At 37.6% G+C, this 23,443-nt stretch overlaps 2 protein-coding genes across 4 annotated transcripts in view; one reads left to right on the plus strand and one right to left on the minus strand.

Annotated features, from left to right (window-relative positions):
• The window catches only part of LOC149830398 (protein EMSY-LIKE 3-like), a 45,380-nt gene extending 38,164 nt beyond the window's left edge, over positions 1 to 7,216 (plus strand). The window contains exons 2-10 of one of the 2 annotated variants that reach the window (XM_090016491.1): positions 21 to 226; positions 306 to 415; positions 743 to 995; positions 1,077 to 1,298; positions 1,383 to 1,451; positions 4,004 to 4,243; positions 4,314 to 4,382; positions 4,460 to 4,532; positions 6,676 to 7,216. In XM_090016491.1, the coding sequence (XP_089872617.1) occupies positions 21 to 226; positions 306 to 415; positions 743 to 995; positions 1,077 to 1,298; positions 1,383 to 1,451; positions 4,004 to 4,243; positions 4,314 to 4,382; positions 4,460 to 4,532; positions 6,676 to 6,890 (1,457 nt within the window). In that variant the 3' untranslated portion in view covers positions 6,891 to 7,216. The remainder of the gene's footprint in view (positions 1 to 20; positions 227 to 305; positions 416 to 742; positions 996 to 1,076; positions 1,299 to 1,382; positions 1,452 to 4,003; positions 4,244 to 4,313; positions 4,383 to 4,459; positions 4,533 to 6,675) is intronic. The other variant, XM_090016492.1, reaches the window with a different exon arrangement.
• A 1,160-nt stretch (positions 7,217 to 8,376) lies between these two features.
• LOC149830399 (uncharacterized) lies at positions 8,377 to 22,156 on the minus strand. Of its 2 annotated transcripts, none has more exons than XM_090016493.1 (2): positions 21,635 to 22,156; positions 8,377 to 8,861 (listed from the first exon to the last, which is right to left on the minus strand). In XM_090016493.1, the coding sequence occupies exons 1-2, from the start codon at positions 21,984 to 21,986 to the stop codon at positions 8,539 to 8,541; spliced, it is 675 nt and encodes a 224-aa protein (XP_089872619.1). In that variant the 5' UTR covers positions 21,987 to 22,156; the 3' UTR covers positions 8,377 to 8,538. The 2 variants fall into 2 exon arrangements, 1 of the variants encoding a protein (XP_089872619.1); XR_016433870.1 differs by lacking the exon at positions 8,377 to 8,861 and adding an exon at positions 8,898 to 9,317 and having other exon boundaries at positions 21,635 to 21,752.
• Between the last annotated feature and the right edge of the window lie 1,287 nt (positions 22,157 to 23,443).

A 23,443-nucleotide genomic window follows, 5' to 3' on the forward strand; every position in this document is an offset into this window, starting at 1 on the left:
GCTTCTTGAAATGGATACAGGCACGGATGATGATCTTCCTCCTTCTCATCATAACAGATTAACAAGAGGAGCACGTGTTGCTGGAAATGGTAGAGCTACTGTTGCGGGTAATTTACCTTATAACAGATTGCAAAATGACATGGAGAGTGAGATCCACTGGCTGGAACAAGAAGCATACAGTTCAGTTTTAAGGGCTTTTAAGGCCCAGGCTGATGTCATCACTTGGGTATTTTTCTGAATTCATTCTTGGCATGTTACAAGTCCCCATTTTCTTTGCTAACATGTGAATTGATTATTTCTTTTAGGAAAAGGAAGAGTTAATGACAGGTCTGCGGAAAGAATTGAGAGTATCTGATGACGAACATAGAGAACTTCTTGGGCGGGTTAATGCAGATGATATGATCAGGAGAATAAGGTCTTTCTTTGTCATTGTGCTATTTTTATGAATAATAGTGCTGAAAACCTTTCAATTGGACTTGCCATTGGTGGTTGAACAATCTTTGACTCATTGGGTGTGCTTATCAAGTTCAGAAAGCCATGCAAGCATGCAGCATGGCTTCACCAGAACTGGTCTCTGTATTGGATCAACCTATTTTGAGGTTGAGCTAACCTGAGCCGTAGTGCTTTGGGTTTGTGTGTTCCCTCCATATTATTTGATCTGTGATTTGATATTTCATCAGCTTATTTTGTGTTGACCTTTTGTTACTACAACCACCATAACTGTTTGGGAAAATAACATTAGGGAGTGGAGGAAAGCAGGAGGGATCCAACATAGCATGCACAGTGCTTTACAACCTGCTCATGAACCTGCACCTAGTCCAACAGTGTCAGCTTCCAGGAAGAAACAGAAGACCTCTCATTCAGTGGCTTCTCTCTCTTTAGGAGCTCCATCACCTGCAGTGCACCCTAGAGCAGTTGCTGCACCCATGCAGCCATCCTCATCAGTGTCAAAACGTGGAGCTGCGGTAGGAGCCAGGGGCAAGAAGCCTAAATCTGTAAGTTAGAGTTTTGAACAGTAACACCAGTACATGATTGTTAAAGGTAACACCTTTGTTTTCCTTTCTTTTTCATAATAGGGTCATACAATGGTTGGTGTAAACTCAATGAAGTCGGCACTGTACCCTTCTAGTGGTCCATCTGGTCGGGGTCAAGCTGCAAACCGTGGTTCATCTGGTGCTCTTGTTGCTAATGAACCTGCCGAGGCTGCTTCAGTTGATCCTCTGATTGGCCGGAAAGTGATGACGAGGTGGCCTGAAGATAACAACTTTTATGAGGCTGTCATCACTGATTATAAGGAGGTTTGTTGTTGATTGATCCATACTGCAATAAGCCAATGCAATGTATCTGGTAGTCTGATATAGCTAACCTACCATCATTTTTAGGGTCGGCATGCTCTAGTTTATGATATAAATACAAAGAGGGAGACATGGGAGTGGGTCAATCTCAAAGAGGTAAGTCTCTTTTATTCTGCCTGCACATGGTAGGTTGGAGGCATTTATCTACTCATGTTAGCTGCCTTGTTCTATCACTTTCTCAAAAAGTGGTTCAAATATGTGCACTTTTTTTAGTCAAGAAACTATTGTATCGAGTGTTTGAAAAAACCTAAAAGATTCAACATGCTTGTAAAAATTTGAACAAGTTTCAACATCTGCTGAATCCAAAATTCGGGCGAATTTAGTTGGAGTGCTTGTTGACTGCACCTGACTAGTTATTGAATCCTGTTGGAATTTAAAAGAAAATCCCTTTGATGAAGTTGATCATAGTCAAGACTTAAAGGATTCAAAATGCTTGTACAAAATTGAACGATTTCAACATTGGTTTATTTGGATGAATTTGGGTGGAGTGCTTGTTGACTGCACCTGGCTAGTTATTGAATCCTGTTAGACTTAAAAAAAGACCCTTTGATGAAGTTGATCATAGTCTTGGCTGAATTCAGAAATGGACAATATTGCTCCAGTCAATGGACTAAATCTGAAATTTGACGTACATGTACTTAACTTTCTCTTTAAATATCACTTGCAATTCTTGTTGCATTATTATCACATTGATTTAATTAGTCGTGGGCTCTTTGTAAAGAAGAAAAAGCCAAACAATGAACAAATAAAATTCATGATGAATTTCAGCCACATAAGCTGTAAAAGAATTACTTTTTTTATGATGAGGAACCCTTGCCGAAGCGAGGAAGACCCCGGGTGGGGCCCCATGACCACCCTGCCTTACGTGGCCCACCTCTGAAAGCTACGGAAAGAAGCCAATTTGAATGAAGATGTAAAAGAATTACATCTTAATGTTCAAGTTGCTTGACCAAACAAAGACTGAGCTTCAAATGAATTAGAAAAAAAAATTCACATTCACGTAGCCTTGTCCCAAAAAAAATTAGTGCCGAGGCCCAAGTTTCCTAGTAAACAACAACAACAACAACAATTACGCCTTCATCCCAAAACAATTGGGGTCAGCGATATGAACCAAAAAAGAAATTCATTTTGGGTCTTCCACATGAATCCTTTTCCTCCAATCATTTCTATCCAATGCCATGTCCTCGGTGAGGTTCAAAGCATTCATATCCTTTCCTATCATCTCCATCCGTGTCTTCCTAGGCCTACTCGACCTCTTTTAACTAATATATTTTCCCATTTCTCCAACCTTCTAACTGGAGCATCATTAGGCCTTCGCCGAATATGTCCAAACCACCGTAAACGATTCTCTTGCATCTTATTTTCAATGGGTGCAACACCTACCTTCTTACGTATCTCCTCGTTCCGAATCTTATCTTTTATTGTATTTCCACACATCCATCTAAGCATCCGCATCTCAGCTACACTCATTTTTTGAATATGATGTCTCTTGGCAGCCCAACATTCCGTACCATATAGTAAAGCGGGTCTAATAGTCGTCCTATAAAACTTTCCCTTCAACCGCAATGGCATTCTACGATCGCACGACATTCCAGTTGCACTTTTCCATTTCATCCACCCAACCTTTATCCTATGATTTACATCTCCATCAATTTCTCCAATACTTTTGAATGATGGATCCCAAATATTTGAAATAATCATTCACCGGTATTTCTTGCTCACCAAGCTTCACTACACTCCCATCACTACTTCGTTGCTTACTAAACCGACATTCCATATATTCAGTCTTACTCTTACTCAACTTAAAACCTCTAGTTTCCAATGTCTGTCTCCATAATTCTAACTTAGCATTAACCCCATCTCTAGACTCATCAATCAAAACAATATCATCAACAAACAACATACACCACGGTACATTTTCTTGAATTGATCTCGTAAGCTCATCCATCACTATCGCAAATAGGAAAGGGCTTAAAGCAGATCCTTGATGTAACCCAACCGTTATCGGAAAATTGGTTGTCACCCCTCCACAAGTGCGGACATTGGTTACTACTCCATACATATCTTTAATTATACTAATGTACTTGAGAGAAACACCTTTCTTCATCATTGTCCACCAGAGAACGTCCCTAGGTACTCTATCATATGCCTTCTCTAAATCAATAAAAACCATATGCAAATCTTTGTTCCTCTCTCTATATCTTTCAATAAGTTGTCTAAGAAGATGTATAGCTTCCATAGTTGATCTTCCAGGCATAAAACCAAAGTTTCCTAGTAGTAAAAAAATTTTGAGCTTTGTGTGTGCACGTTCATTATTCCCCATACTTGTTATTTTGTGTTTGCTAACTGTTATGTACTTTTTTGAAAATTTGCTGCCAGCTGTAGAGGTGTTTGTAGCAATGCATGCATAACACTTTCTTCAGTGATTTGCTTTTATGGGGCCTACCATAGTCTGTAGGTGGAACAAACTCTTTGAATGGAAAGAACAAAACCATTAGAAGGAGCTTTATTCATGATGCTATAATAAGCTGTGCTGTATGCATTACACGTTCACACAAGCGTGCACACACACACTAATATAATGAATTCCCTTTCAAACATTAACTGTTTCTTCTGTTGCACATATTGATTGATTTGTGAAATGGCAGATATCCGCTGAGGACATTCTATGGGAAGACAAGGATCCCGGTATCTCTCGTCGAGGTCGTGGAGGACCAGGACGTGGAATTAAGAAATCCATGTCTCGTGGTGGCTCTGTTGTAGTAGGCAGAGGAAGGGGTGCTCCAAAGATCCAGTCTAGGCAAGAGTTTCCTCCATCTCAGAATGGCATTGGAAAAAAAGGCCCTGACAAAATAGAAATACTGCATACAGAATCTCTAATTAAGGAGGTATATCCCTGCACCTTTCCTCTATGTTTTGAGATTCAAATGTCAAATATTTTTCTCATGGATTGAATAGGTGGAAAGAATCTTCCATGGAAGCCATCCTGATCCTGCGGAGTTGGAGAAAGCCAAGAAATTGCTGAAAGTAAGAGCTGTCATTTTGACTGGACATTTTTGTGCTTGTTATTCCACAACATATAAATATTCCTCTTCTATTGGCAGGAGCATGAACAAACACTGCTTGATGCCATCTCAAACATTGCTATACTGGAAGATGCATCTGATGGTGAAAGTGGTATAAGCCTTGCTTTTTGTCCTTTGTACAAGCTATTTGTTTTCTTTCTAGTCCAACTGCTTGAGCAGTTGCTAGCTTTTTTTTTCAATGGATTTCTAGCTTTATATTTGTTCTTGTGCAATTAACAAGAAGGTGATTAATGTTTTTACATTGTAGTCTCTATTTGAATTTATAGATTTCTATTTTTGGAGATTATGTGCCACTCATGGAATTTTTCTGCGATGGGGCTTGCGCTTGTTTGAATGCCATAGTGGTTAACCTAAAATATTTAGCTCTCTCTCTCTCTCTCTCATATACAATATTGTTATCATCGCCATTGTCATTTTCTTCTCCCTCGCCACCATAATCATCATTGTTGTCATATCCTCTATAGCTTCAGCATCGTTATCTTCTTCAATATTATGATCACTAGGGATGGCAGTGGACCGGGGCGGGGGCTGGGGACAAGGTCTCCACCCCTGCCCCGTATCAAAATTTTGCCCTCCATCCCTGAACGGGTTTTGATTTTAACCTCCATCCTTGGTTCATTCCCCATTTCATGTCCTCCATCCCCATCCAAAGGGGGCGAGGCAGGGCGGTGCCCGTTTCCCTAGTCCTTCTGCCACTGCCACCTTCCACCGTTAGAGGAGAGAAATGAAAGCTCACACGGCTCGTTAGAGGAAGGAGAGATGAGAGATTCGAGAAAGGGTTTTATGTTATATATAAGGGTATAATAGTAATTTTCTTAACAGGGTCTACCCCCACACAGATTTTGATTTTAACCTCCATCCCCGGTCCATTCCCCATTTCATGTCCTCCATCCCCTGTCCAAACGGGGCAAGGAGCCCCCCCTAATTATCACTATCATCATCCTCTTTTTTTCTTTTGAGAGAGAAAATCACCATTTTCATCCTTGTGTCACTGTCGGCCCTCTCAAAAATACTATCATCATGACCATCAATACTATTATCCCAATTATGGATTATCGATCATCATAATCATCTTTTTCTTCTTTTGGTTTTTCAATTGCACCTCTTTGTCTCTCTACCCACTCATTTAGATGGAATTGTTTGGCACCATCTGGACGATTTTTTTGCAGGGTGACTGGAACAAGGTTGAGGCAGTGCCAACATACTCTCCATCGTCCTATCATTTACCACCTAACATGTTCGCTGAGATATGAGGGAGAGGTAGGAAGGAGGAAAAGTGGGAGAGGTGAAATAGGGGTTGACCCTATGGAAATCGTATACATATAACCCTCATATTTTTAAGGCCCTTAGTGCCTTGCAAGATTGCGATTCACTAAAAACTGCTCATGCTGTTGGATTTTTTTACTAAAAGGATTATGGTCCCTCGTAGTTTGCACAATAATGCCATTTTTTATATCATGATATTGGCAACTTGTCTTATGCAATTGCAACTGTACGAAGTTGTTATGCCGTGATCTTGATCCGTTTTGTTATCAGATGTGTTCTTTCTGGTTTTACCAAACTTAGTATGGTTATAGGTTCCCAGTTTCCAGTCTTGGAAAGCATTTTTAATTGATTATGAAACAAACTTATGATACCTTTTTAGAGTTGTAAAATGATTACATGACCAATATCTCTGGTTTGAATAACAAGGCCCAACCACTGTTTTCTGCCATGTGTTGGAGTGTCAGTTTCTCTTCCGTGAGGAAAAAACCCTGTTTCTGTTTGAACTGGAGCAAAATAGTGCAGGCTTGATATTTAGGTTCTATTTAGGGTACCTTTTTCGCTAGTCTCTTCGGGCACATGTATTATTGTTGATTTCTGTCTTTTATCTGAAACAAGGAAAGCAATATGATCAGCACTTGGTGCAAAGTTTGTCCTGCATAGTTAGAAATGGTAGTAGAAGCATGTGTCATGCTTGAAATTATCAGACACTGTTTATACTGGCAGATCTGTTCATCTTCTAGTATATTTGTGATTCATTGGTGAAGTTTGCAATACGTGATACTCATTTTCAGTAAAGGGTATAATTCGTCTGTTGTCACTGTAATTCCCTCCCCCCCACCCACCCCACCCCACCCCATCACAACTGGGGCCAGACTGTGGTGGGCTTGACTGTTCTGATTTTTTTTATTAAGCATTAATAAAAATTTAGAACAAGTAACAATGTGGTACTTTTCTGTTTTACTTTGCAGAAGAGGGAGAACATCCATTTTCACACGATCAGTCTATTGACCGGGGAAGAGGGTGGAGAAACCACCAATACAGTGCGAACCAGCACAATGCAGACTTTGAGGATGATACAGCTGGTGTGGGCAGGGGTGAAGGCTCGGATGGAGATAGAATGGTTGCAGAGGGTGGAGTTGCTTCTGATGACCAACAAGACGGTGATGATGATGATGACGACTGATTTTTTCAAGCTTTCAATATATGGTCGTTCTGTCTGATCAAAATGGAAACATCGGTTTAACATGCCGTGTTCCAAGTTTGTGTCTTCTGCTCGGAAACGACCACTCATCCCTTTGGCTGCAGCAGCGATGATATTTCTCAGGCAGGTGCTTGCACAGTTCAGATTTTCTCAGGGTGGAGCTGGCCAGTGTTGTAAAATTGCTGAGTTGAATAACCTGTGACCGTGTAAGCCGATGGTTTGTGAAAAACTATTGCACACTCCTGGGGTTGCAAGTTGTACTGGGAAGTATTTATCAAGAAATCAAATCTGATCTGGTATTTTTATTAGTTAAGGTTTTTAGAGTGAGGGGTAGGTGCTTAATGAAATATTCTTAATGGAGTTTTCAGTTTTTTTTTTTTGTTTTGTTTTTTAATTCTGACAGTACATATGTGATCTATGTACTTAATTTTATAGGGATCAACTCTTGAAGTGTTCGATTCTGACACATGGGTGGGTTTTTATAAGGTTCAAAAAATCAAGGGTCCAAAATCTTTGTAAAATTTTAAGGCTCCAAATATCATTTTTCATTGAAAACACATGATCAAGGTGTAATCGAGGTGTGGGTTTCTCATAAATGAACCATGCTCAACACATTTATGGGGCCAGAACTGCCAAAAAAACACGGGAAGAGCAGAAAAACTCATTAATCATGTATCATTAAGCACCTACCCAATCCTGGAGAAACTAATGGTGCTTTTCTAGTAAGCTAACAAAAATGTCGTGGAAAATTGCAGGCAATGTAATTTGCCTATTCCTGCCAAAAATATCTTGGGTTTCCTTTTGACTTGGGGTTTTTTTCATAGTTTTTTTTTTATGATAATCAAAGGGAAACCCCCTCCTCACCGAGTGCACATTGGCTGGATCTGTGAGGTGTCCCCCTGCCTACCGAGTAGCTTTGACTTTGCAGCAAAAAGGTCGCCCTTGAGATTCAAACTTGTGATGTCCCATCAACTTGACAGGTAGTTTTTTCCATACCTGTCTCTGCCTTATGGATATCCAAAAACATCGTTCAATTTTCAAAATAGTCCGTGCATTTTGGGTTTGACATGTTGGGTAAAAAAGGAGGGATGATATTGGAAAAATGGGATAAGGGAACAATGGATTTGGGTTTGCCGTATGAGGGATGATTATAAAAAAAAAATCTTCTCTCCGCTTAAAAACTTTAAATGGCACGAATTGATGCCTACAACAAATTAGATAATTGGGTAGATACACGGTCAAACTACCTTGGTGGTGGGTGTTTGAAAACTGGTAGCTGAGATGGGAGTTTATGCATTTGGGAGAGAAAGTGAGATCGTCTCCCCTTTTATATTTGCATTAAAAAGCAGATTTGGCAGCTACCACTTTTCCAAATGCATATCGAGATATCGAGTTAAACAGCTGATTGTGGACTTGGTTCAGTAACTGATTACTGGGTTATCAGCGTCTTGAAAGTGGATAATACACATACATAGTTTTGGTAATACCTGAAAAGTTGGTACAACCAAACATTAAGACAGGACGGCTCATGCCTTGCAACGTTATGAAGCTTGTTACAAGCTCCTGCTTTCCAGAAATAAACACAACCGAAATCTTCAACCTGACACAAGGAATCATATAATATCACTTTTTACAAGGTTGCAATGAACGTGTCGATCAAATCGACCATTTGAGAATCATATTCTGGCCCCTCCATCTGAAAGTGGGAGATTCCTTCAAGTAGATGTGTCTCCACTCTGCCAGCTGCAGTTTTGAGCTTGTTCTCTAATTGTTTTACACTTGTAAACCCATCTCTTGTTCCCATCACGAAGAGTTTTGACTTTGAGGATTGCAGAATGGCTTTGTGATGCCTTCCAAATAGAATGGAATCTGTAAGCCCAAATGGGTACCCTAAGCTCACATACCCCACAACTTGCTCTACCTGATCAACAGCAGAACCTGCTATGGCAGCACCTGAGCAAAGTAAAAAGCAACACGAGTATAAACAAGTGAACAACCTCACAACTAGACAAGAAGCGGCCATAATAAGATTCCGCAATAATTGTGGAAGATTTTGGCATGGGTGGCAAAAAAATACAGCATTCAACCATCCTTGCACTTTGAAATAATTCCAAGTCTTGGAATATGCATTGTGCATCTTCATCAAATTTGGCACAAGACTTTGACAATGGATGCCATGGGGGTATTGGGCTTGACTTTTGCAGCTGTAAGGGTTAGTTTTGGTAACTGAATATTAAGTCTCTTTCCAACAAGTAATAAATCCAAATGCTTCAAGAAGAATTTAATTGTAATTCATAAGATAAATCAACGAATTTAGCCAAAAGGCAACTGTAAACAAGGAAAATAATAATTGCAACTTGTTCGCATGGTTGAGTCCATCACAAGCTGGTGAAGCACTGATGATTGCACCTGGACAGAGTGTGTGTTTATTAATACACATAAATTATCCAAATTATCAAAGCTAACAGCTAGCACAGGCAGAAGTAGAAGAGCAAAGGAAAATTGTTGAAAGTGCAACCATGACAACCACAAAGTGTAAATACATAAAAAAGTCATCTTAAATCTGCATGACATTTTCTATTTATTGGCAACATTTAAGCCAGCAGCCATCGTCCGCCCAGATCCATGCTTGGTTAGATGTGTATAACTATCACATAATTTAGTTTTTCTCGTACATGATGCACACATAGGATGTTAATAGGGTAGTCACTACTGTGATACCTTCAGAAACGATATTCTAGCCAAAAGCATGGGAAGAGCAGGTCTTGAATGATTGGAAATGATTGAAGGATCTACAACTATAAAAGGTTTATATTTATTTACTAGAGGAAAGGAAGCCCCCCGAAGTCTCATAGACTTGGCTAATTTTTCCTCCCACTTTTCTTTTTCTTCAACATTCTCTTTCTACCTGTATGCAAACATTTTTTTTTTGATATTTACACGAAGAAACCGCTCCCAGGATCAGAGACCTAGTGGTGCTGGCTCTGCCTGCCGTACTTAAGTTGCTGTGGGCTTACCCCTTGCCCCCAGGGAGTCGCCAAGCTTTGGTTTGCGCAGGGAGTGACGCCCATGAGATTTGAACCTAGGCTGCCTGCCTAGCGGCTTAGGCCCCATCCCACTACGCCAAATACCCTTGGGGCCTACCTGTATGCAAACTTGTTATCTCTGCGATACTCAATCTACTGAAACCCCTTGTCTCTCAAGCCATCTGTTCAATGAGACTTTCATGTTCTTGGTAGAACCAAAAGGTATTTTGTTCAGTACGACAAACATAGCGAGATTTATGAAAAATCATGAAAATATCGCAAGAAATTACCTAAAAGCTTTAAACTTTAATTTCTCGTGATATTTTCAAAATATTGCAATTTTTTTGTAGAAACATAATTATCATGTTTTAAATGGAATATTTATGTTCTTATCATCCATTTATCGTAACAAAACCACGTGTTTTGTTTTTAAATATTTTCATTTGCATTTCTTTATAAAAAATAATTTTTATATTTTTAATTTATTTTTTATTGCCGATATTTTTTCAAAAAACATGAGTTCTTCAAAAAAATTCTGTTTCTATCAAGTTTTTGGCTGCCGATATTTTGCCATTTTTAACTTTTGCCACTATGATTTTGTCTAATCAAGCTTTGAGACTCTGATGTTGATTATAGCACAAATGGCAGCAATCATAGCTGACATGATTTAGGTAAGACACTTTTCTTTTGCCCTTGGTCAAAAGCCACATCATTAAATCATATTTTGCATAAAGGGAATAATGTATATAGGTGAAATATATATAAAGACAGACATAAAGAACATTGGAATAGAATGCTGGTATTAAAGATCAAGATGACATATTCATCAGAGCACTCAATTCATAGTATGGTTACTGTGAAAATGGGTATAGGTGGGAAGGTCACTAATTCTATCTTAATCTTGTAGTAGATGCACTTGATGTCAATGCTAATTGAATTCACCTGAATGTTTTACTCTTGATGCCTCATTGTTAACATTTAGGTATGTCTGGTAAGCACACTGGTTTATTAGACTTTATATCAAGAGAAAAAATTTGTTAAGCTTCCTTTTTGGCACATTCGCTGAAGGAAAGAGACGAGACAACATGTATGTCTTTGAAGAAGCTCCATGTCGTGATATTCGCCCTTCTCACCTGATTTCAAAGCCTTCATCAGAGTCATGTTCATCCTCTTCTGCTAGTGTTTTTAGTATCTCTGAATGTAATAAGCCATCCTTATGACATAGTAGGTTAGGACATTGTGGGAGTCATTTTATTGAGAAACTTGTTTCTAATAATCTCATTCCAAAAGAAAGTCTTAAAAGAGATGAGAGCAATCATAAATGTTCCAGTTGTCTTTTATGCAAGAGTCATGTATTGCCTTTCAATTCAATTAATAAGAGAGCTTCAAAACCTTTTGAGATCATTTGTTCTGATGTGTGGGGACCCGCCCCAATTGTCTCTGGGTCTGGAAGCAGATATTATTTAATCTTTGTTGATAGCTATTCTCGATACACCTAGATATATTTCATTAAAAATAAGTCAGAAGTCTTCTCTTTGTTTCAAAATTTCTTTTCCTTGGTCAAAAATCAATTTTCTGAGTCCATTCAGTTTTTCCAATGTGATGGAGGTGGGGAATTTTCATCCCATGATTTTATTTCTTTTCTTCGAGATAACGGAATAGGACGAAGAGTGTCCTGCCCTCACACTCCTCAACAAAATGAGATTGCTGAACGAAAACATAGACATATCGTTGAAAGTGCAATGAGTATGCTTCATGACAGCAATCTTCCCACCAACCTATGGACAAAAGCCTTTCATTCTGCCGTGCATGTGATAAATAGATTGTCGATGGTCGTTCTCAAAAATAAATCTCCTTATCACAGCCTCTTTGGAGCTCATCCTAGTTATCATGATCTGCGTGTTTTTGGATGTGTTTGTTATGTGCATGTTGATCGGTCCCTGAGAAACAAGTTTCAAGACAAGGCCCAAAAGTGTAGGTTTGTGGGATACGCAGATGACTACAAAGGATATAGGTGTTATGATCCCATCGACAAACGTATCAGAATCTCAAGAAATGTTGTCTTTGATGAACAAAATTTTGATGACAAAGCTGATGCAATGAATATACCAATTGAAGTTTACTATCCTTGGTTGAGTTCAGAACTTTTTGCTAGCTCCAGTGAAGCATGTTCACCAGATTGCGTGCAGCAAGAAGAAGAGATGTCTGAAAACACTGAGACGTCGGGGCCACAAAATTCAGAAAAAATACCTGGCAGATACAAAGGCATTGTTTATTTCAGACAGAGACCGATGACATCAAGCCATTCAGATCATACTTCAATCAGCAATTCGTCCCCTTCTCGCGCTCTTGAGATCAGAAAATCGAGCCGCATACGACATCCCATTGACAGGTGGGTTAGCTATGACAACTTCTCATTGGATCTTCAGCTGTTTTTAACTGCTCTCAATAAAGAAGATGAGCCCACTATGTACTATCAGGCAACCACTTTTACCAAGTGGGTAGAAGCCATGAATGATGAAATGCAAGCTTTGCATGAATGCGGAACTTGGGAAGTTGTTCCCAGAGCGCCTAACAAAAATGTTGTCAGATGTAAATGGGTCTACAAGATAAAGTACAAGCCAGATGGAACTATTGAGCGATACAAGGCAAGGCTCGTGGCAAAAGAATTCACTCAAGAAGCCGGGCAAGACTATGATGAGACTTTTAGTCCGGTTGTAAGAATGGGAACAATTCGGATTATTATCTCTCTGGCTGTTGAACATGGGTGGAAGTTAAGTCAGCTTGATGTAAAGAATGCCTTCTTGCATGGGGACTTGAAGGAGGAAGTGTATATGGAGCAACCCCTTGGATATCAAGAACAAAATTGTAAAACCCATGTGTGCAGGTTAAAGAGAGCTATCTATGGTCTGAAGCAAGTATCTCGCTCTTGGTTTGATAGTTTCTCACTAGAGATTCAGAAACATGGATTTTCACGTTCCATGCTGGACCACTCATTGTTCTTTTTCAGAAGCGAGACTGTGACCACTCTGTTATTAATTTATGTTGATGATATTGTTATCACAGAAAACTCTGCGTTCCACATCCAAGAAGTGAAAGACTTACTAGGTCAGAGGTTCAAAATGAAAGATCTTGAAACTCTACGCTATTTTCTTGGTATAGAAGTTGATAATCAAACTCATGGCTTGACACTCACTCAGCACAAGTACACCGTAGATGTTCTCCACAAGGCAGGCATGAAAGGCTGCAAACCTCTGGGAACTCCGAGTATCATGCATCACAAACTTAGTGTCCATGATGGAGATCTGTGTGATGATCCCACCAGGTATCGAAGCATAATAGGAATGTTACAGTATCTCACCTTCACTAGACCTGATATTGTTTATGCAGTCAATCAAGTATCTCAATTTATGCATGCGCCACGTACTGAACATATGAAAGTTGTTAAGAGGATCCTTAGATATCTGAAAGAGACTATTGGGGATGGATTGACATACTCACCACAACCATATGGCAAAGATGAGCATGGGCTTAATGTATATTGTGATGCAGACTGGGCTGGAGATCCTGATGAACGAAGATCTACATCAGGATATTGTGTCTTCATTGGAAGAAATTTAGTCTCTTGGAGCAGTAGAAAACAAAAAACCATCGCCAGATCAAGTACTGAGGCTGAGTATAGATCTATGGCTGCTGCTACTACCGAAGTCACATGGATCAGACATCTACTGACTGAAGTAGGAGAAAAGATCTCCCACACTACCTTGCTATGTGACAATCAAAGTGCTATTAACATGTCATTCAATCCAGTACATCACAGTCGTGCTAAGCACATTGAGATTGACCAACACTTTGTGAGACAGAAAGTTGAAGAAAAAGAGATTGAGCCTGAGTTCGTCAATATTGAAAAATAAGTTGCGGACCTGTTTACGAAAGGGTTAACAAAGGATCGTTTTTGGACACTCAAAGGCAAGTTGTGCATGGTCCATAACCATGATCAACTTGAGGGGGGGGGGGTGAAAAAGGTGTATAGTGTTTCGGGTCTGGATCCTATACCAGACGCGAGTCCATTCCATTTATATATAAGTGTATAATTTTAAGTGTTTTTTTTTATCTGGGTTCGGATATTTCTCTAGACCCGACCCGACCCACTGTGTACACTTAAGTGTATTTATACAAAGCATTAGGTCATGATTTCTCATATACAGAAATCGTGACAGCCGCAGTTGCCCCCTTTGGATTTCTCTTCTCGTCTCTCTCTCTCTGTTTTCTCTCTTAATGCAGGTACATATGAAATTCTATCACGATGAACATTCATACAAATCTGATCACAACAAATGTCAAGGCATGAAAATAAAGCCCGCATGCATATAAAACAGGCTAGACAACAAAAGGCTATCAAGGTATAAGACAAATAAATTCAACATATTCCAAAATCTCCCTTCATTTCTCTAACGGGATGGGTGAATAAAAAAGACAGAGGGTGAATAAAAGAGGGCAAAAGAACAAAGGAGAATTTAGGCATGTAGGAGAACAGAAATGAAATGACAACAAATGATAGATGGTATTTCTGGAGCTCCCATTGATGTGCGGTTATAGTTGGTCATCTTTTTTATCCATTGATAATTATGGTGTCTCACATGGGTAAGCTCCATGACCCTCTAGTGTTAAATGAATGACCAGAAGACTTTTTAAAGTTCACCACAATTAAAATCTCATGGTTAACATTAACTGTGGAGTTCCTAGGTTCTACTGGATCAGTCAAAATGCCAAGTGTTGTAACCTAACATTTCATGTAAAAATGTTATAAAACCTTGCTCACCTAGCTGATCCTAATTATAGGAAAAAAATATCCAAGATTCAAGGAGTCTATCTCATCCTTCAATCCCCCAGCTCCATGATCTTAGATAGGAGCCCTTGCATTTGAATTGCCCCACATATAGTGACTTTATTTACCCATAAATAAACTTCTATTTCCATTCTAGTCATTTCCGCAATCACCATCGCAGATCCTATGATACACTACACCCAACCTATCTCCCATAACTATCGCAAGTCCTTAGTCCTTAAAAAATTCCTCACACTGCTTATAAGCTTCTGCACTTATCCCATTATGCTATCCTTTTTTAGGGTTACCCATATCTTTAACCCTACATAAGGATGTCAATGAATCATTTATCCAGTATCCAACCAAATTCAATCCTGTTTAGTTGTATTAGGTAAGCCAAGACCATATCCGATTATAATCGGATGCGGATAGGGTTTGGTGTTTTTGCTACCCCCCTCATATAGTGACTTTATTTACCCATAAATAAACTTCTATTTCCATTCTAGTCATTTCGGCAATCACCATCGCAGATCTTATGGTCCACTACATCCAACCTATCTTCCATAACTATCGCAAGTCCTTAGTCCTTAAAACATCCCTCACACTGCTTATAAGCTTCTGCACCTATCCCATTCTGCTATCATTTTTTAGGGTTACCCATATCTTTAACCCTACATAGGGATGTCAATGAATCATTTATCCGGTATCTGACCGAATTCGATTCTGTTTAGTTGTATTTAGTAAGCCAAGACCATATCCGATTATAAACAGATGCGGATAGGGTTTTGAGTTTTTTTCTACCAAATCAGACAAATATCTGAATTTGACAGATATCAGAATCCGTTTACAAATAAAAAAGTGGGTCAGGTATGAGATTTTCACCATTCAAATCCAAATTCAAATTCGAATATGTTTACTTGACTCCAATTAGTCAAATATGGTATAGGCCACACCCAATCCGAATCTGAACCGTTTACTGTTAGAAAATAAAGGGTTCGATAATGAACCAATAAATGCACACTTAAGGTGCAAATACACAAACCCACTAAGGGGCATCCAAAAGCATATAAAATGCAAAACCCATAAACCCACAAAGGGGGTTAAGCCAAAAGGCTAAAAGAATATATCTTTATTAAGAGAAATAGGGTAAAACCCTTTTACAATGGAGCTAAAGCTCCCTTTGGAATATCAATACAAAGGAGAGGACCCCCTTTTATATAGGTTACATTGAGGGCCTTGGAGAGGCTCCAATGTAGTCGTTGGAGCCCCTCCAACGGTCACAAATGTGACCGTTGGAGGGGTCCAACGTCTACATTGGGCCCCCCAAGGTGGTACGAATATCAAAAAGAAAATAAGAAAGAAAGGAAAAAAAAAAGAAAAAAAAAGTACAATCATATTCCTAATGGAATATGCGTAAAATAGAAATGACAAAAATACCCTTTTAGGGTATTACAAGATATATATATATATATATTTATTTATTTATATATATAGATATGTATACATATATGTATACATATCTATATATATATATATATAAAATATATATATATACGAATATAAATATATATACAAGAAGAATTACGGTTACATTTTAACACCCCCCTCAAACTTTGCGTGGGGAAACAAAAAGTTTGAAGAAATAAAAGAGGAAGAATCTTAAGGCTTCAAGAGTCTTCAGTAGGGATGTCATTGAAATTTACAAATGTCTTCCTCCAATTGTCTTTAATGGTGAGCACCTTCCAAGATCTATCTAAGGTACTTCTTTCCATCTCATCTTCAAGATCCTGTAGAACAAACCAAAAAAGGTCCAAATAAAAGATATCTTTGCACTTTAATCAAGTGGAATATTTCAATCAAGATGAATCAACAACACCATATCATATGATTCATAAAAAAAAACAATGATGCAAAAAGATATTTTATGCATTTCAATAAACGCTTAATTATCTTATTTAAAGCGCAGGATCCATCAAGACAAGATAATTACTAATGCATACAAAATGTTTTTAGAAGACCAACTTTCAAAAGTCATATACTTAAAAATAAGTAAAAGTGAGAAAATTTTAAAATGTATGCAAAATTGTATAATAAAAATGCTTAATGCATTCATACGGTCCAATAATGGATAAACAAGAACCCCCAATGGAGAATATCGAAATAGTCCACAAAGGGACAACATAAAGAGCCTTCAAAGAAACAATACATAATATATATATATATATATATATATCTTAATTGAGTGAGGGGTTAAAAAGCCATTACGAGCATATGCATACGATATCATGTAATGAAATGAATCAACCCTAAAAGAGTCATTAATGATCATGCTCCAATCATACTTTAATCAAGTATATTACTTGAGCTTACAAGATGAGAAAAACAAGTGTTATTGAATAGAGCAATTCTCATGAAGGAGATGTGCAAATAGCAATTGTGCTATAAAATGAACATGAGTTAGAAAATCTTATATCAAAACCAAATTTTAAATTCTCATAGATATGGAATTTTATAAATCTCAACAATAGTTCATCCGCTACAAGCAATCACCTTATTAGACCTTCAAAACCCACAAATCAAGTGTATAAGCGACTAAACAAGAACATAAGTATAATGCCACTAAAGGGCCAAAGATACACACAAATGTGTATATAAACACCTCTTGTCTACATATAATAATACTTGAAATGAGTGTATCAACGACTAGAACAAGAGTACAAAAGCCAACCATGGGCTAAAATCGCACATAAAAATGTGAATAAACATCTTTTGTCTACATATAATGACACTCAAAATCAAGTATGTTCAGTTACCAGAACAAGAGTACAAAAGTCAACCATGGGCTAAAACACACACAAAAGTCTGACTAAACATCTATTGTCTACATAAAATGACACTTGAAATAAGTATATCAGCGACTAGAACAAGGACACAAAAGCCAACCATGGGCTAACATCACACTCAATTGTGTAAAACAACAAGCTTTGTCTACATATAATGACAATCAAAACAAGTGTGTTCAGCTACTAGATCAAGAGAACAAAGCCAACAATGGGTTAAAAACACACACGAAGGTATGAACAATATTTCTTTTCTACATAAGATGACACTTAGATAAGGGGCATAAAAGGAGAAAACACTTGAGGTAAGAAAGCTTGTAATGCAAATACAATTAAAGAACATCAATTTTTCAATATACCTTGAAGCACTATGGTTTCAAACCTTAGACATCCATCACAGGTATACATAATTAAAAGCATCCATAAGATCAACGACCAAAAAATAAATGAATGACACACTCATAATTAGAGATCACATAACAAGTCATTTAGAGTCAAACTACAAGTTGATAGTCTAAGATGACATAACACGAGGTGCACATAACTCACCTCAACAAACATCTCTGATATAACAATAACAAGGCCAAAAAGGATTGATGCATCATATAACAACTTGTGATGAACAACATAAGAGTGCCATAAAAGGCAAAGAATAATCTTTTAAAAAACAACATTCTTTCAAATACGCAATGCTATGTGAAAGAACCATTTTGGGATAATCAAGACTAAAACCAAGCTTTAATATTCTTTGATTGTAATGAGATATGCGAAAACATAAAAAATGCTATAAGCACTTACAATGTCCTACAATGGACAAATAAAAGAGTCAATAGCCAAGTCCACTAAAGGACAATACATACGCACGTCTTGAGAAAGGCACTAAAATATAAAAGCTTCTTTAAAGAGTATTCAAACAAGCACTAATACTTTCACAAAAGATGTGCACAAAGGCACTCAAACAATACTTGAACAAATACGCACAAAGGCGTAAAATAATGCAAACATGCACAAAGACATGTATCGAAAATCTATTGAAAGGAAGAGAAGAGCTTGAGACTCTCAAGCATTAATTATGCAATTATATGCTCAACAAGTGCAATTCAATGTAAGAAAATGAGAATATATTACAGCCAACGTAGGCATCTTTTAATAGAAGTGATATAATCAAGAGGTTTGAAAATCTCATGTGAAAAATACAAACAAACAAGTTTATAAACTTGCACCATTAGAAGAAAATCCAAACTAATGAAATATTTTATACCAAAAGATCTTATTATGCAATAAACACAATTTGAAATTTTAATACTTAACACAAAAACTTTTCAAGATTCTTTAAATAAACCAAAAACATTGAAGGACCTTTACAATCCTTCTTTTCACAAGGATCGCGGAATTCTCACAAATAGTTATCATTAACAAGAACCACTTAGGGTTCATACAAAAAATGAAAGACAAAGACTTAATTCAAATGTGAGAAATTTACATTCAAGAATTATCAAATTCATATATCAATTTTCGCAAAAAGTGCACTAAGACACACAAACAAGAGAGGACCTCAAAACAAATTAGGTTTCATATGAGAGTCAAGAGTATTAAGCAAAGACCAATAATACTCATTTAGCAAGAAAACATATATAATTTTAGAAGTTAACTTATAAGTCAATCATGAAACAACTATGCAAAAATCATCAATCTTACATAATTGAAGACAATTTTGAAAAACATAAATTACTATTATATGTGATGGGTAATCGATGAATGCGTAGAGAAGTATGTGAATTATCACAATCCTTCATATACTAAAATTTTCAATCTCAACCAAACTTTCTTTAAGAGCTTCCTACACATATAAAAGAATTTTATCACAACCATGTATGTTCATTCATGTAAAAATCTCTATATAAAAAAAACATTTGTGTATAAACACAATGCTAAAAACAAGAAGTGTGCACAAAGGCATAAGGAGAACTCTCACAAGTGCACAAAGGCACGGATACACATGCACAAAGACATGAAAAATATGAACTTCAAGCTTTTAATACTTGAATTCAATAATAATAGAAAACTCCTAAAGCCATACACGAGTTCAAGTAGGATTGACATCAAATTTAAAAAATATGATATATGACCCATTTTTGAGCAATCATATATCTAGAAAACAAACAAGTTTACCAATTTTAAAAGGAAATATTTTAAAACATGCGAACAAGTGAAATGTGATATGTGAAAAGTAAGGGTTCTCAAGTACCACAAACACTAAATGTGCAACATACATTTTGATTTTCATAATGATAAAGAAAATATATGCAAGAAAATAGTTTCATAATGCATAATACTTTAAGAAAAGGGATACATACCGAATAACTTCAAGAAAGAGAAGAAAAACAATGAATACTTCACCATTCTTTGAAGTTTCTTGAGCGACACGCCTTCCGATGCATCAAAAGACAACCTGATCATGACCTCGCTCTGATACCATGTTAGAAAATAAAGGGTTCGATAATGAACCCATAAATGCACACTTAAGGTGCAAATACACAAACCCACTAAGGGGCAACCAAAAGCACATAAAGTGCAAAACCCATAAACCCACAAAGGGGTAAAGCCAAATGGCTAAAAGAATATATCTTTATTATGAGAAATAGGGTAAAAGCCTTTTACAATGGAGCTAAAGCTCCCTTTGGAATATCAATACAAAGGAGAGGACCCCCTTTTATAAAGGTTACATTGAGGGCCTTGGAGGAGCTCCAATGTAGTCGTTGGAGCCCCTCCAACGGTCACAAATGTGACCGTTGGAGGGGTCCAACATCTATATTGCCCCCCCCCCCCAAGGTGGTACGAATATAAAAAAATATAAGAAAGAAAGGAAAAAAAATAAAAGAAAAAAAAATAAAAAAAGTACAATCATATTCCTAATGGAATATGCGTAAAATGGAAATGACAAAAATACCCTATTAGGGTATTACAATATATATATATATATATATATATATATATATATATATATATATATATATAAAAGAGGAATTACGGTTACATTTTAACATTTACATCACCAGCCCTAACCATTTGACCTTGCCCAATTGTTTACCCAATTCCATCCTTGGCCCTTTCTTTTTGTGAAGCAACTATCATTGTAATCATGGTAAAAATGTTGCCATTAATGAAACTGCAATTTTTTTCACCACATTTGACTTATGTTTCCATTTCATCATTGCTGTTTAGTACTATTCACCCACCTGGCCTCAGTCTTACAAAAGGTTACTCACAACTGCAATTGAAAAAGGTTCTTCCATTCAGCTGTGAAAAGCACTAAAGAGGATTCCTTGTTTGTGATGTTTTCCCTTCAATGCTTCAGGCTCAATAGTGCAGATTTAGATTGTCTTATTCCCTAGTTATACACATCTAGGATATAGTTGCCATGCCTAACCATTACCACATTCTTCTTTTTTGAAATGACAATTTACCTTAACTTGGTTTGTCCATTCATTTGTGTTTGTGTAGTGACTGTAGTCTAATATAAAACTTCATTTCACACAAATTATGTTCATGGCAAGAGACACACTGGAATCCCCTCTGTAGTCCTTTTATCCATGTTATCTATTTTAACCCTGTAGAAACGGGTTCTATTCTTGATGAACATTAGAAGTTCCTTTTGAGTTCCTCGACGTGATTCTATGTACAGAAACCATGAACTCATATGGCCTAAAATGACATATGAGCCAAAACTCAGTATCCTTGCATACGAACCATGCACGCAAGCATAGGAGTTCATCTAGGCAATTGTATGGCACACCCACATCCATATCATCAAGCTCAAAGGAAAAAATTAAAAGAACTCATAGATTCTATGTTAAAAAACATTGACACAACAGAGAAAGGAAAAGACCTGTAATTTCTTTGAATATCATTGAATCTATCCAATATAAAAACACAAATTATGAACAATAAAGAGGCTAATGCTATAAACTTAGCATGACAAATCAACTGAGAAGAAAGAAATGCAAGGTAGAGAAGAGCAAGAAAACGTACCAGCAGATGAACCCACAAGCAGGATCCTATCTGAACCAAGATTCTGAGCCACCCATCTGCAGACATCAACGGTATCATTGACTTCTGATGAACCAGTGAGGCTGGCCCTCCCTGTTGATCTGCATGCGCCCCTCATGTTAAAGGTGACGGCCTTGTAGCCCCTCAATGCTAACCCAAAAGCAATGCCCTTCATGAGGCCCTGCACACACCCCAACACTGTGTAGGGATGGACTAGGACGATGGCCAAGTTGGCCTTCTCGTCCCCACTGGACCTGTAGATTCTAGCCTGAAGCTTAAACCCCTCTCTTCTTTCCGCAATTGGGAACTCAGTACCAGGCCTGTTTGACATCATGGAATTCTGCAGAGCAACAAGAAGCCTAATTGGTGGAAATTTGGAAAAACTAGATTGATGGGATCTTGTTTTTCTGGTATAATTGGTGCAGAAAGTTGTGTGTTCCAATGGAAGTGTCGTTGGTCACCAAGGTTGGGTGAACAAACAGGTTGTGTTGTTCCATGGGAACTTTTTTTTCTTTACAGGAGAGAAATGTGAAAATCATGTCAACTTTGGTATTGACATGTTGTAACGTCGTTGTGTTCAAGTAATCAATATAAAAGATGGGTAACTTTGTTTTTTTTATATCTTCAAAGTGGCACCACATACCACTTTTTGTCAGTTTCCACTCGGAAAATGGTTTGCCCCCACTTCTTAACCCAATGTCACAAGTCTCGCTATTAGAGATTGCGAAAAAACAATGACCAAGACAAAGAAAAAAGAGACTCAAAGAAAATCGACTTTGTTGGTAACTGAAAGCTTGATCAACCAACAAATACAACAAAACAACAACAACAACTAAGTCTTCATCCCAAAACAATTGGGGTCGGCGATATGAACCAAAAAAGAAAATCATTTTGGGTCTTCCACATGAATCCTTCTCCTCCAATCATTTCTATTCAATGTCATGTCCTCGGTGAGGTTCAAAGCATTCATATCCTTTCCTATCACCTCCATCCATGTCTTCCTAGGCCTACCCCGACCTCTTTTAACTAATATATTTTCCTATTTCTCCATCCTTCTAACTGGAGCATCATTAGGCCTTCGCCAAATATGTCCAAACCACCGTAAACGATTCTCTCTCATCTTATTTTCAATGGGTGCAACACCTACCTTCTTACGTATCTCCTCGTTCCGAATCTTATCTTTATTGTATTTCCACACATCCATCTCAGCATACGCATCTCAGCTACGCTCATTTTTTGAATATGATGTCTCTTGGCAGCCCAACATTTCGTACCATATAGTAAAGCGGGCCTAATAGTCGTCCTATAAAACTTTCCCTTCAATCGCAATGGCATTCTACGATCGCACAATACTTCAGTTGCACTTTTCCATTTCATCCACCCAACCTTTATCCTATGATTTACATCTCCATCAATTTCTCCATACTTTTGAATGATAGATCCCAAATGTTTGAAACAATCATCCACCGGTATTTCTTGCTCACCAAGCTTCACTACACTCCCATCACTACTTCGTTGCTTACTAAACCGACATTCCATGTATTCTGTCTTACTCTTACTCAACTTACCTCTTGCTTCCAATGTCTGTCTCCATAATTCTAACTTAGCATTAACCCCAGCTCTAGACTCATCAATCAAAACAATATCATCAGCAAACAACATACACCACGGTACATTTTCTTGAATTGATCTCGTAAGTTCATCCATCACTATAGCAAATAGGAAAGGGCTTAAAGCAGATCCTTGATGTAACCCAACCGTTATAGGAAAATTTGTTGTCACCTCTCCACA

The sequence above is a fragment of the Nuphar pumila genome, chromosome 8 (genome assembly GCF_984573655.1).
Source record: "Nuphar pumila chromosome 8, dmNupPumi1.hap1.1, whole genome shotgun sequence".
In the NCBI taxonomy this organism is placed as follows: Eukaryota; Viridiplantae; Streptophyta; class Magnoliopsida; order Nymphaeales; family Nymphaeaceae; genus Nuphar; species Nuphar pumila.

Coding starts and splice junctions, on each gene's coding strand:
- LOC149830399 (XM_090016493.1), bottom strand. CDS start 21,986: ATGATGTCAAACAGGCCTGGTACTGAGTTCCCAATTGCGGAAAGAAGA. Junction 8,862..21,634: donor GCTTGTGGGTTCATCTGCTG/GTACGTTTTCTT, acceptor TACTTTGCTCAG/GTGCTGCCATAGCAGGTTCT.